The sequence below is a fragment of the Pristiophorus japonicus genome, chromosome 7 (genome assembly GCF_044704955.1).
Source record: "Pristiophorus japonicus isolate sPriJap1 chromosome 7, sPriJap1.hap1, whole genome shotgun sequence".
NCBI lineage: Eukaryota > Metazoa > Chordata > Chondrichthyes > Pristiophoridae > Pristiophorus > Pristiophorus japonicus.
The window spans coordinates 225596067-225610950 of record NC_091983.1 but is presented as its reverse complement, the minus strand read 5'-3'; the positions used below and the strand labels follow the sequence as shown (position 1 = coordinate 225610950).

The 14884-nt window shown below is 47.6% G+C and overlaps 1 protein-coding gene across 1 annotated transcript in view; it reads right to left on the bottom strand.

Annotated features, from left to right (window-relative positions):
* xdh (xanthine dehydrogenase) overlaps positions 1 to 14884 on the bottom strand; it is a 178034-nt gene that overhangs the window by 68817 nt on the left and 94333 nt on the right. The window contains exon 18 of the mRNA XM_070884265.1: positions 2844 to 2963. Within this exon, the coding sequence (XP_070740366.1) occupies positions 2844 to 2963 (120 nt within the window). The remainder of the gene's footprint in view (positions 1 to 2843; positions 2964 to 14884) is intronic.

The following is a 14884-nucleotide window of genomic DNA, read 5'->3' as shown; positions in this document are numbered from 1 at the left end:
GGCACTGCTTCATGAGGACTGTGTCCCTCTCGGGAATGTTTCTTGGAATTACATAGAATTACATTGCATTTAAATTTTACTTTAAATGGAGAAAGATTGCAAAGTGCTGCAGTACAGACAGACCTGGGGGTCCTTGTGCATGAAACACAAAAGGATAGTATGCAGGTACAGCAAGTGATCACGAAGGCCTTTATTGCAAGAGGGATAGAGTATAAAAGCAGAGAAGTCCTGCTACAACTGTACAGGGTATTGGTGAGGCCACACCTGGATTACTGTGTACAGTTTTGGTCTCCGTATTTAAGGAAGGATATACTTGCATTGGAGGCTGTTCAGAGAAGGTTCACTAGGTTGATTCCGGAGATGAGGGGGTTGACTTATGAAGATTGAGTAGGTTGGGCCTATACTCATTGGAGTTCAGAAGAATGAGAGGTAATCTTATTGAAACTTATAATATAATGAGGGGGCTCAACAAGGTGGATGCAGAGGAGATATTTCCACTCATAGCGGAAACTAAAGCTAGTGTATATAGTCTTAGAATAAGGGATCGCCCATTTAAAACTGAGATGAGGAGAAATTTATTTTCTCAGAGGGTTATAAATCTGTGGAATTCTCTGCCCCAGAGTGTTGTGAAGGCTGGGTCATTGAATATATTTAAGACAGAGATAGACAGATTTTTGAGCGATAAGGGAGTAAAGGGTTATGGGGAGTGGGCAGGGGAACTTGAGTCCATGATCAGATCAGCCATGATCTTATTAAATGGCGGAGCAGGCTCAAGGGGCCATATGGCCTACTCCTGCTCCTATTTCTTAAGTTCTTATGTAAGTTTACAGCATAGAGACCGGCCATTCGGCCCAACTGATCCATGCAAGCCTCTTCCCACCTTATCTCATCTCCAACTGCCAACATATTAATGTTTTCTTTTACTAAACAATTGTCGGTTAGTTTGACAACAAATGAATACATTTTCCACAGAAGTGCATGGATAAGGGGCACCGATTGTTTTTTTGAAGAAATTGGTCGTGTTTTTAGTGTAAATTTACGATCTGAATCGTCAATTCCCCGAAGACCTTTTTTAGTTCCTTGCCTCTGCTGATCTGGCAGGCAGCACCACGGCCGAGGTGAGCTGGGCCTCCATGGAGGCATAGCATGCCACCCTGTGAAGTGGTTCGCCTTCCGGAGGAAAAGAAATGCCAACAGCAGATGCAGATGGCTGTTGCTGGGAGAGCAGTTCCTGGGGAGGATCCACTGGCCAGAAATACACAGACAAAAGAAAGAAAGATTTCCTTTTTTACAGCACCTGTCACCACCTCATGACATGCCAAAGCACTTTACCGTCAATGAACTATTTTTGAAGTGCAGTCACTGTTGTAATGTGGGAAACGCAGCAGCCAATTCTCACACAGCAAGCTCCCACAAACAGCATTGAGATAATGACCAGATAATCTGTGTTTTAGTGATGTTGGTTGAGGTATAAATATTGGCCATGACACCAGGGAGAACTCATCTTCAAGAGAGCACCATGGGATCTGTTATGTCCACCCAAGAGGGCAGATAGGGCCTTAGTTTAAAATCTTATTTCTCAGTATTGTACTGGAAGCATCAGTCTAGATTTTATCTAGAGTTCTGGATTCTCTGGTGTGGGATTTGAACTCACAACCTTCTAACTCAGTAGGCAAGTGCTACTCACTGAGCCATGGCTGACACCTGGCACAAGTGTAACTTTTGAACACTTGATTCACCACTTGCCGCTTGAGCCCCATCTCCAATCCTCACTTCAACCGAGGTTAAGTTAGGTGAGAGGAACACCAGCATCTGTATTGTAAGGAAAGGGTTAATCTTTTTATTGCAGTATTGCCGGCTTTTATGAGAGGTGATCTTATCGAAATGTATATGATTATGAGGGGGCTTGACAAGGTGGATGCAGAAAGGATGTTTCCGCTGATAGGGGAGACTAGAACTAGGGGGCATAATCTTAGAATAAGGGGCCGCCCATTTAAAACTGAGATGAGGAGGAATTTCTTCTCTCAGAGGGTTGTAAATCTGTGGAATTCACTGCCTCAGAGAGTGTGGAAGCTGGGTCATTGAATAAATTTAAGACAGCGATAGGCAGTTTCTTAACCGATAAAGGAATAAGGGGTTATAGGGAGCAGGCAGGTAAGTGGACCTGAGTCCATGATTGGATCAGCCACGATCTTATTAAATGGCAGAGTAGGCTCGAGGGGCCAAACGGCCTACTCCTGATCCTATTTCTTATGTTATGTTTAGCCTTTTTTAAGTTGGGATTCTTCAATTGTTAGAAGTCGCAGACTCAGGACAGGCAGAAAAAGCTTCACTTGTTCCTGCATTAGAAGAGAAACCTTAAAGATAAGCACCTGCGTGAGAAAGATAACCACTCTGGAATGTTAGGGAGTGTAGCCAAGTTAGGAGGGTTACTGATCTATGGCTGCAAGGGCAGGACTTAATCAAATCAGTGTTGAATGATAATTAAGTAATAGAACTAAGAAAATTGCAAATTGTCACGTAGAAAGTGAGAGAAAAAGTTAGCGAAGTGGGCTTTCTTGGGCTCTAAAGTGACACTTTAGAATTCGATTAAGGTCTGATCAACTTCGGAACTGTAACTCATTTGAATTCTGCGGCTACAACTCATAAGGTTTTGCCGTAAGTACTGGCTGTTCAAGTGTATGTTTAATAACAGCATGCTTAATAAATCTGTGGCATCTGATGTTAAATGTTGCGAACCCGATTAATTTGAGGAGTAAATGACATCCGTCTTCTAACAATATCATAATATAAAAGGGGGCGCAGGTTATATGGTGATGAATATAATGAGGGCAGTGAATTACCTGAATGGTGATGATGGGCTTCAGTTTATTGTACGTGATCTTTACTGCCTTTGCAGCCCTCTGGGCATGAGCCTCCGTGTCAGCAACAACTGCCCCAATAACATGTCCGACACAAGTGACCTACACAGTGTGCAAAAATAACAAGGAGTGGTTAGAACGTACAGCAATCTCTTTTTTTTTACGCTCAAGAAACGATCAGAGTCCATACTGGCCAAGGGGAGCCTTGCCCCGGAGGCAGCGCTTACCGAGAAATGGCGAGCGTGACCAATGCAGATTCACCAGAAGGAGACCAGGGCCAAAAGGGTTAACTTATGAGGACACGTTGCACAGACTAGGCTTGTATTCTGTTGAATGTAGAAGATTGTGGGATGAACGAATTAAGGCGTTTAATGGCCCAGAAATTGCGGTCGGAGGCTTCCCGCAGGCGGATGCCTCCAACCTGAAACATTTCTCCGAATTTACCTGGTGGTCCTGGAGGAACGTGGGATTCCGTTGAGGAAGCCGTCTCTTCCCGCGCTGTGGAGCGCACTCCTGACTTCCAGGTTCCCACGCAGAAGGTACAGTCACGTGTGACTGCTCAGCCAATCAAGTACAGTATTCCACAGCTTTCTCATTAATAGCAATGAGAACTCCGTATCTACGAGTTCTCATTGCTATTAATATGGAAAAAAAAACAAACACACTAAACACACATAATAAAAAATAAAAAACACACCTCACATAATTAAAATTAATTGAAATTAAAGTTAATAAATGCCTTAGGGAAAAAAAATATTTTTCTGATTTTTTTGAAAGTTTTGTAATTAGGGTTAAAAATAAACTTACCTTAGTGGGCAAGGTTTTTAACAATAAAATGTGTTTTTTAAATTTAGTTTCATAATATTTTTGCATGTTTTAAAACTTTTACGCCTGTAAAAGTAGGCTATGCATCTGCTTTTATTAGGCGCAAGTGTTTTGAGGACATTTGCTGGGCAAGATATGGGTAAATCTGCGGAGGAACTGTTAAGCTCCAGCTTGACACATCGGAAAATCCGGTTTTCAGCACATGCGCTGAAAACCAGCTTTTATGATGCCTTCCTGGGTCCGTACACACTCTGTACGAACCCAGGGAAGCCGGGATTTCCAGGCCAATGTCATTAAAGGAGTTGATAGGATAGAGAGAAATTTCCTCTGGTGGGGGAGTCTAGAACACCAGGGGTCATAACCTTAAAATTAGAGCTAGGCCGTTCAGGAGTGACGTAAGGAAGCACTTCTTCACACAAAGGGTAGTGGAAATCTGGAACTCACTTTCCCTAAAGACCTGTTGAGGCTGGGGGTAAATCACAAATTTCAAAAGTGAGATTGATATATCTTTGTTAGGCAAGGATATTGATGGTTACGGAACCAAGGTGAGTAAATGGGGTTAAGGTACAGATCAGCCTTGATCTAATTGAATGGTGAAACAGGCTCGAGGAGCTGAATGGCTTCCTCCTCTTGATTTGTTTCTATGCCAGGCCTCATGTGTCTGAGTTTGGAAAAGCAATTCTGCTGTCTTTATATATTATTTTGATCTCAAGTAGGGAGCAATGTCAGAGCTGGAAGTGGGGTAGCCTTTTCCAGTATGGAGGCACTGCGCTTAACGTATCTACGTGCGATTGTTGCACTGTTTTAATACAGCCATTAACCCGGTTTAAAGGAGGCAGAGAGAAGTCCTGCCCCAATGCTTTAGGTAGTGGTCGACCAGAGGAAATTAATCCAAACCCTTGCCCCAGTGTCAGCGTTGAGCACTCCGATAGGTTAGACGCTGGACGCAGAGTCAAGTTCTATCTTGGTGCCCCCAACATCGGAAGAAGACGCGTATTGCATCTTCCATTAATGGATGGAAATGGTGCCATCTGAATTGGCCTCCGGGTAACAATTCCTCGATATGAGCCCCCAGGGCCCAAAGCTCTGAAAAGAAAGAAAGAACTTGCATTTCTGTAGCGGCTTTCACCACCTCAGGACGCCCCAATGAAGTAGTTTTTGAAGTGTAGTCACTGTTGTGATGTAAGAAACGCAGCAGTAAATTTGCTCACATCAAGCTCCCACAAACAGCAATGAGATATGTTGTGTATGCAATAACTCAATAGACTGAATACTGTAAATTCCGAGCAGGTACAAACCTGGCTCTACTTTATTAGATCCCAAAGTGATTACATTACAAGATGGCTGGCCTTTTATACCTGGGCCGCACAGACGTGGGTACAGCCCAATGACCTCCGACAGTGGCGCCACCTGGTGGCTAGTAAACCCAAGCATACATACATGACAATATCCCCCTTTAAGATATTAGTAACGGTCTTTTTACAAATTGAGACGGTCCGGGGCTTTCCGTTCCCGAGTTGAACATCTCAGTTCAACTCCAGCCTTGGGCGAACGTTCTGAGTCTGTTATGACTGGGGGCTGGGTAGCCGATCTGATGGGAGTGGCATTGACCATGTCAGGGATTGAAAGTCCAGATTCATTGATGACAGCGGAGTCCTCTGATGACTGAGGGTAGGTTGGTTGGTCACTGATTGTGTCTTCCTCAGACTGTTCCGGTTCATCCGTGTGCCGTGTGTTATCTGATCAACATGTTTCCTGCATGTCTGCCCATTCTTGAGCTTAACGATAAACACTCTATTACCCTCCTTGGCCGTAACAGTACTGGCGATCCATTTGGGGCCTTGACCATAATTCAGTACATACACAGGATCATTGATAGAAATGTCACGTGACACAGTAGCGCAATCATGATATCCTTGTTGACTTTGACATCTGTATTCGACACGATTATTCAAGTCAGGGTGGACAAGAGAGAGCCAGGTCTTGAGACCTCTCTTCATCAATAGTTCAGCAGGGGAGACCCCGGTAAGTGTATGGGGTCTTGTCCTGTAACTAAGCAATATGCGTGACAAGCGAGTTTGCGTTGAACATTGAGTTACAGGTTTCATACATTGCTTGATGGTTTGGACCGCATGCTCTGCTTGTCCATTGGATGCAGGTTTGAATGGTGCTGATCTCACATGTTTGATACCATTGAGTTTCATGAACTCTTGAAACTCCAGACTGGTGAAGCAAGATCCATTGTCGCTAACAACGATGTCAGGTAGACCATGCGTAGCAAGCATGACATGAAGACTCTCAATGGTAGCTGTGGATGTGCTGGATGACATGATTGTACACTCTATCGATTGGAATATGCATCCACCACAACTAAGAACATCCTTCCCAGGAAGGGACCTGCAAAGTCGATGTGGATCCTGGACCATGGTTTAGATGGCCACGACCACAGACTCAGCGGCGATTCCGCTGGTGCTTTACTAAACTGCATGCAAGTGTTGCACTGATGCACACATGATTCCAGATCAGAGTCAATTCCAGGCCACCATATGTGAGACCAGGCAATGGCTTTCATCATGACATAGAAACATAGAAAATAGGTGCAGGAGTAGGCCATTCGGCCCTTCGAGATTGCACCACCATTCAATATGATCATGGCTGATCATGCAACTTCAATACCGGGATGCGTGCTATATAGATCATGCACAAATTTCTCTCTGCCTTTCTTGGGCATAACAACACGATTACCAGTACACAATCTGATTGAATGGATAGTTCGTCTTTGCGACGGATGTAAGATTTGATCTCCTCACACATTTGCTTGGGTATGGCAGAGCAATCATCACGAAGGATACGACGTTTCACAATTGATAATAACAGGTCCTGGCTGATCCAGGTCTTAACTTGTTGAGCCGTGACAGGGGTTCCTTCACTTTCAAAAGCATCCATGACTAACAGTAGGTCTGCCGGTTGTGGCGTTTCCACCTCCGGTGTGGGCAACGGCAAACGGCTCAATGCATCAGCACAATTCTCAGTGTCAGGTCTATGGCGAATGACATAATCATAGGCAGATGATGTCAGCGCCCACCTCTGGATGCGGGACGATGCATTGGTATTGATACCTTTGTTTTGTGAAAACAATAAAATGAGTCGCTTGTGATCTGTTTCCAGTTCAAACCGAAGACCAAACAGGTACTGATACATCTTTTTAACCCCATACACACAGGCTAGTGCTTCTTTCTCTACCATGCTGTAGCCCTATCCGCTTTTGACAAACTTTTTGAAGCATATGCAACAGGTTGTAATTTGCCCGACTCATTAGCTTGTTGGAGCTCGCAACCGCAACCAATGACGAAGCATCACAGGCCAATACTAGACGCTTACATGGATCACAATGTACCAGCAGCTTATTAGAGCAAAGCAGATCAGTAGCTTTCTCAAAAGCTCTATTCTGAGACGCACCCCAAACCCATCTGTCACCTTTTCTTAGCAGCATGTGCAGTGGCTCTAATAAGGTAAGAAATTACTGAAGTAGTTCAGTAGACCAAGGAACGAATGCAGCTGCGTCACATTCTGAGGCTTGGGTGCATTTTTGATGGCCTTGGTTTTAGAGTCCGTGGGCCTGATACCGTCAGCAGCAATTTTCCTCTCCATGAAGATGCACTTCGAGCGTTTCAGTCTGAGTCCCACTTTATCCAGACGATGTAGAACCTCTTCCAGGTTGTTCAGATGTTCGGCGGAGTCACAACCTGTGACCATTATGTCACCTTGGAACAAGACGGTTCTGGGGACGGACTTCAGTAGACTCGCCATGTTCCTCTGAAATATGGCTGCAGCCGAGCGAATTCCAAAAGGGCACCTGTTTTGATAAACAGTCCTTTATGAGTGTTGACGCATGTAAGTTTCTTCGACGTGTCGACCAGCTCCTGTGTCATGTAGGCCGACGTCAGATCCAGTTTTGTGAACGACTTCCCTCCGGCTAGCGTTGCAAACAGTCATCAGCCTTTGGTAATGGGTATTGATCCTATTTCGAAACTCAGTTGATCATAACCTTGTAGTCTCCACAAATCCTGACAGTGCCATCACTTTTCAACACGGGAACAATGGGGCTGGCCCATTCATTAAATTCGACTGGTGATATGATCCCTTCACGCTGGAGTCTGTCCATTTCGATTTCGACCTTCTCCCTCATCAGGTACGGAACTGACCAAGCTTTATGATGATGGGTCTTGCATCCGAGTCCATGTGGATCTGCATCTTGGCTCCCGTGAAATTTTTGATGCCTGGTTCAAACAGCGAGGGTAACTTGCTCAGCACTTGAGCACATGGAGTATCCTCCTCTGACGACAAAGCTTTGATCTCGTTCCAGTTCCATTTGATTTTTTCTAACCAGTTCCTGCCGAACAGCGTTGGACCATTGCCTGGAACAATCCATAATGGTAAATCGTGAACTGCGCCATCATACTGCACTGCCAATCACCGTTATGAGTTCTTTAGTGTATTTATTCAACTTGGCATTGACTGGACTCAGCTTAGGCCTCACAGCCTTAGTATCCCATAGCCTGTCGAATGTCCTCTGGCTCATTATTCATTCATCATCATAGGCAGTCCCTCGGAATCGAGGAGGGGTTGCTTCCACTCCCAAAGTGAGTTCTTTGATGGCTGAACAGTCCGATATGAGAGCCACAGACCCTGTTCCAGGTGGGACAGACATTTGTCGGGGGAAGGTGCTGCCTGCACCTGGCCTCTTCATGCTCCTTGCGTCGAGTCTCAAAGAGCTCAACGCCCTCCCGGATGGACTTTCTCCACCTCGGGCGGTCTGTGGTCAGAGACTCCCAGGTGTCAGTGGTGATGTCACACTTTACCAGGGAGGCGTTGAGGGTGTCCTTATAACGTTTCCGCTGTCCTCCTTTGGCTCATTTACCATGAAGGAGCTCCGCATAAAGCATTTGCTTAGGGAGTCTCGTATCTGGCATGCGTACTATGTGGCCTGCCCAGCGAAGCTGATCGAGTGTGGTCAGTGCTTCAATACTGGGGATGTTAGCCTGGTCGAGGACACTGATGTTGGTGCGCCTGTCCTCCCAGGAGATTTGCAGGATTTTGCGGAGACATCGTTGGTGATATATCTCCAGCGACTTGAGGTGCCTTCTGTACATCGTCCATGCCTCAGACCCATATAGAAGGGCGGGTATTACTACAGCCCTGTAGACCTTAAATTTGGTAGTAGATTTGAGGGCCTGGTCTTCAAACACTCTTTTCCGCAGGTGGCCGAAGGCTGCACTGGCGCACTGGAGGCGATGCTGAATCTCTGTATCAATGTCTGCCTTTGTTGATAAGAGGCTCCCGAGATATGGGAAATGGTCCACATTGTCCAGGGCCGCACTGTGGATCTTGATGATTGGATGGCAGTGCTGTGCAGCAATGACAGGTTGATGAAGGACCTTTGTCTTACGGATGTTAAGCGTAAGGCCCATGCTTTCATATGCCTCAGTGAATACATTGACTATATCCTGGAGTTCAGCCTCTGAATGTGCACAGACGCAGGCATCGTCCGCTTACTGCAGCTCAATGACAGAGGTTGAGGTGATCGTAGACCTGGCCTGGAGGCGACGTAAGTTAAACAGTTTCCCACTGGTTCTGTAGTTTAATTCCACTCCAGCAGGGAGATTGTTGATTGTGAGGTGGAGCATGGCGACAAGGAAGATGCATCTCTGAGATCTCCCGGCATGCTCACCTCCCTCCAGATGAGAGAGATGAGGTCATGTATCCGCGCCAACAGTGCCTCTCAACCGTATTTTAGTGCCTTAGCAGGGATTCCATCTGCACCCGTAGCCTTGTTATTCTTAAGCTGTTTTATTGCTTTGCCAACCTCGTGCAACGTTGGAGTTTCACTGAGTTGGTGGTGGGTGGCATGCTGCGGGATGGAATCAAGAACACTCGAGTCAAAGGCAGAGTCTTGATTTGAGGAGATCTTCAAAGTGCTCCTTCCATCGGGCCCTGACAGCCTCGGTGTCCTTGATGAGTGTTTTCCCGTTCTTGGCCAGGAGTGGGGCGGGGCCTTGGGAGTTTGGACCATTGATGGCCTTGACTGCAATGAAGAATCCTCGCATATCGTGGCTGTCGGCCAGTTGTTGTACCTCCTGTTCTTTTTCCATCCACCACCTGTTCTTTAGGTCCCGAGTTTTTTGTTGGACCTGAGCCTTGAGCCGTCTGTAATGTTGTTTTGCAGTTTGCGAGTTGGGCTGTTGCTTGAGGCTCAGAAATGCTTTGCGCTTGCGATCTATTAATTCTTCGATCTCCTGATCATTTTCGTCAAACCAGTCCTGATGTTTTCTGGTTGAGTGACCAAGTGATTCTTCACAGGCACTGGTTATAGAGGCCTGGAGGACAGACCAAGCACTATGGGGATTCATCAAGGCACGCCAGATTGGCTGTGAGGCGCTGGCTGTATAGGGCTCTCTTAGCTGGGTCTTTAAGTGCCCCGGCATTAACTTTTTGCGGAGCTGCTTCTGCTGTCCCCTCTGCTTTGGAGCAATGTTAATGGTGATGATGGATCAGATTAGGTGATGGTCCGTCCAGCAGTCGTCAGCTCCCGTCATGGCGCGGGTGATGCGCACATTCTTGCGATCCCTGGCTCGGACAATGACATAGTCAAGCAGGTGCCAGTGTTTGGAGAGAGGGTGTTGCCACGATGCCTTGTATTTGTCCCTCTGGTGGAACAGGATGTTGGTAATGAGGAGTTCATGTTCTAGACATTTTGTCAGGAGTAGGGTACCACAGGAATTGGCTTTCCCTACCCTCTCTCTGCCAATCACACCTTCCCAGAGGGCTGTGTCTTCTATTGATTGACCTCGCACCTGTGTCCAATTCCATCGATACCGGCACACCACTAAGTTTTACATTAATCATTATCGGTTGGCTCTTTGTTCGGAATGAATACAGTCCATACATTTCCTCCTCTGCAAAATATCTGGGATAGGTCACAAGGGGGCAGTATTGTTACACTCCTGGCTCACACGACTCTGTAGGACCAGTTAATGGGCAGCAAGAGTCGGCTCACATTAAAGGAAAATGCTCACAGCGCTTACCTGAGCAAACTGACCGCACTGAACCTGACAAGGTTTCTATGGCAGTCCAGCATTTGTAAAATTTAATCCCCCCATTCACGCATCTAACTCTGCTTTGAATGACTCCAGAGTCTTTCTCTTTTATCGATGGGAGTTAGCTCCTCCTGGAGGTACTAACGGGGCGCAAATCATTTTCGTGGCGCAAGAATCGCCCCCCCCCCCCCCGCCCTGCGGAATTGGGTGGGTGCTTTGCGCAGGCGTTGCCCGATCCTGCAGTTATCATCGTGCGCATCGCCCCCTTAACGCCCCTAAGTTGCCCCTAACCCACCTTAGCGCCTGGCGATGACAGCGGCAGCTTCAGCTGTTGAGTTGCAGGTCGGGAACCGGACGCAACAGCGCTATTTAAAGCGCCAGCTTGGAAACTATTTTCTGTCGCCCATTACTTTTTTCTGTTTTCCAACAGTTAACCAGAGTGGCTGGTGGACCGATAGCAGCAATTTTAACCTCAGAGACTTCTGCCTCCTAACTTTTCTCCTGAATAACTCACGGCAGTTTTTGTCATGTATTCATCCAGCATTGTAACCCATGTATAATCTGACCTAAGTTGTACACTGTCAGAACCAGGACCACTAGGTGGTGAACTTGTGGGAGACACTCCTAACCTGGACCTTCAGGTATAAAAGGGGAAGCTCCACCCACCTTCATCACTTGAGTGCTAAGAAATAAAGGACAGGTCACAGACTGACCTTCTCTCAAGCATAGGCCTCTTGTGCATTTATACTGTATAGTAAGGACGTATCAATGGCGACGAGAAACTGGGATTTAAACCACGCGAGCATGGCCACTAGCAGAACAGACGAGAGGTACTGTGTTAAGGAATGGTTGAGACAGAGATTCAACAGTGTTAAAGCAGCACACAGTTCTCCAGGCAGACAAGGGCAATCAGGCATGCCCCAACATGTAGTCAAACCCAGAGGGGGAGTTCGACAGAGACAATGGCAAGTTGAATGGCGATTCACGCCATTGCAAGGGACAATGCGGCCAGTAATAGGGCCATCAACACCTGTTAATGGCGCATTCAAGGACAGTCACGGGGCAGTCAGGGATGATCGACTGGCAAGGGAGCTTTTGTTTCCAACAACAGCTCATGTTCGAGGCGTGGAGGCACACACTCAGCCGGTGTTTGCAGAGATGAGCAAAATACCAGCAGAAATTGCAGAAATGAATGCTGGGGGAAATCGCTGGAAGCTGAAGTTCAGCGAGTTCATGTAGAGCACGTATACAGTTCATACACCAGGACGCCACCGATAATGATGAAAGTGCTCCTCAATGGCATCCCAGTATCAATGGAGCTAGACACGGGGGCCAGCCAGTCCCTGATGGGTATCAAACAGTTCGAAAAGTTGTGGGTGTCCAAGGCCAGGAGGCCAAAATTATCGCCGATTGATGCACAGCTACGGACTTACACAAAGCAGATCATTCCGGTGCTAGGCAGCGCCACGGTAGTCGTGACCCACAAAGATTCGGAGAACAGGTTGCCACTCTGGATTGTCCCAGGGGACGGTCCCGCACTACTGGGGAGGAGTTGGCTTGCTGTCATGAACTGGAAATGGGGCGATGTCAATGCAATTTCCTCTGTGGAGCGAGTATCATGCTCACAGATTCTGGACAAATTTGACTCATTATTTCAACCCGGCATTGGCACTTTCATGGGGGCCAAGGTAGTGATTCACGGAATCCCGGATGCCAGGCCAGTACACCACAAGGCCAGAGTGGTGCCGTACATGATGCGGGAAAAGATAGAAGGCGAATTGGACCGCCTGCTGAGGGAAGGCATCATCTCGCCAGTCGAATTCAGTGACCGGGCGAGCCCGATTGTGCCGGTGCTCAAGGCAGATGGGTCGGTTAGGATATGTGGCGATTACAAGGTCACCATCAATCGGGTGTCACTCCAAGACCAGTACCCGCTACCGAGAGCGGAGGACCTTTTTGCAACGCTATCCGGTGGCAAACTTTTTTCAAAATTGGACCTGACCTTAGCTTACATGACCCTGGAGCTGGCGAGTGAGTCGAAGAAGCTGACCACCATCACGACACACAAGGAGTTGTTTGAGTACAACAGATGTCTGTTCGGGATTCGCTCGACCGCCGCGATCTTCCAACGAAATATGGAAAGCCTCCTCAAGTCGATTCCAGGGACGGTGGTTTTTCAGCACGACATGCTCATCACGGGTTACGATACTGAAGAACACCTCCATAACCTGGAGGAGGTGCTACGCAGACTGGACCGGGTAGGTCTGCGACTGAAAAAGGCGAAGTGTGTCTTCCTAGCTCCAGAGGTAGAATTCCTGGGGATGAGGGTAGCAGCAGACGGGATCAGCCCTATTGCATCCAAGACTGAAGCGATCCAGAGAGCACCCAGACCCCGTAACACGATGGAGCTGCATTCACTCCTGGGGCTCCTGAACTATTTTGGTAACTTTCTTCCCAAATTAAGCACGCTGCTAGAGCTGCTACACGTGCTCCTACGCAAAGGTTGCGACTGGGTCTGGGGGGACAGCCAGGAAAGGGCTTTTAATAGAGCATGCAATTTGTTATGTTCCAACAATCTGTTAACGCTATATGACCCATGTAAGAAACTTGTGTTAACGTGCGATGCGTCGTCCTATGGTGTCGGGTGTGTGTTGCAGCATGTCAATGTCAAGAGTCAATTACAGCCGGTAACTTATGCCTCCAGGAGTCTGTCCCAGGCAGAAAGGGGCTACGGGATGGTAGAAAAGGTGGCGCTCACATGTGTATATGCGGTAAAGAAAATGCACCAGTACCTGTTTGGCAGGAAATTTGAGCTGGAGACAGATCACAAACCCCTAACGTCCCTTTTGGCTGACAACAAGGACATAAATGCAAACGCATCGGCCCGCATACAGAGGTGGGCACTCATGTTTGCCGCCTATGACTACACAATTCGGCACAGACCAGGCACCGAAAAATGTGCCGATGCACTCAGCAGGCTCCCACTAGCCACCACTGAGGGGGCTACCGAGCATGGTGCTGAGATGGTCATGGCTGTTGAAGCTTTCGGAAGCGAAGGCTCACCCATGACAGCCCGTCAGATTAAAGTCTGGACAAATAGAGACCCGCTATTGTCTCCAGTCAAGAAATGTGTCCTGAATGGGGACTGGGCAGCCACGTACAGGGCATGCCCTGAGGAATTTAAACCATTTCACAGGCGCAGGGATGAACTCTCAATTCAGGCCAATTGCCTACTGTGGGGAAACCGCGTAGTCATGCCCCAGATGGGCAGAAAGGTGTTCATCAGAGAACGCCACAATGGGCACCCGGGCATTGTCACGATGAAGGCAATTGCCAGGTCGCACGTTTGATGGCCAGGGATAGACGCAGATCTGGAACTTTGTGTTCGCAGGTGCAACACGTGTGCCCAGCTGGGCAATGCGTCCAGGGAATCCCCCCTTAGCTCCTGGGCATTGCCCGCCAAGCCTTGGTCACGCATCCATGTGGACTACGCAGGTCCTTTCATGGGAAAAATGTTTTTGGTTGTAGTAGACACCTACTCCAAATGGATCGAGTGTGATATTTTAAATTCAAGCACATCCTCTGCCACGGTAGAAAGTCTATAGGCAATGTTCACCGCCCACGGTCTACCGGACATCTTGGTCAGCGACAATGGCCCGTGCTTCACAAGCACTGAATTCCAGGACTTCATGGCAGGCAATGGAATTAACCATGTCAGAACGGCATCGGTCAAGCCGGCCTCAAACGGCCAGGCAGAACGAGCAGTGCAGATAATCAAACAGGGGATGCTCAGAATCCAAGGGGGTTCCCTACAAACCCGCTTATCACGCCTCCTGTTGGCCGAAAGATCTTGACCACACTCGCTCACAGGGGTTCCACCCGCAGAGCTGCTAATGAAAAGGACGCTCAAAACCCGGCTATCCATTATACACCCTACTATGAAAGAAATTGTCGAGAGCAGGGGCCAGTCACAATATCACTACCATGACAGGAATGCGAGGGCGCGATGTATTGATGTAAATGATCCTGTTTTTGTCCTCAACTACGCTGCAGGGCCCAAATGGCTCGCAGGCACTGTGATTGCCAAAGAGGGAAATAGGA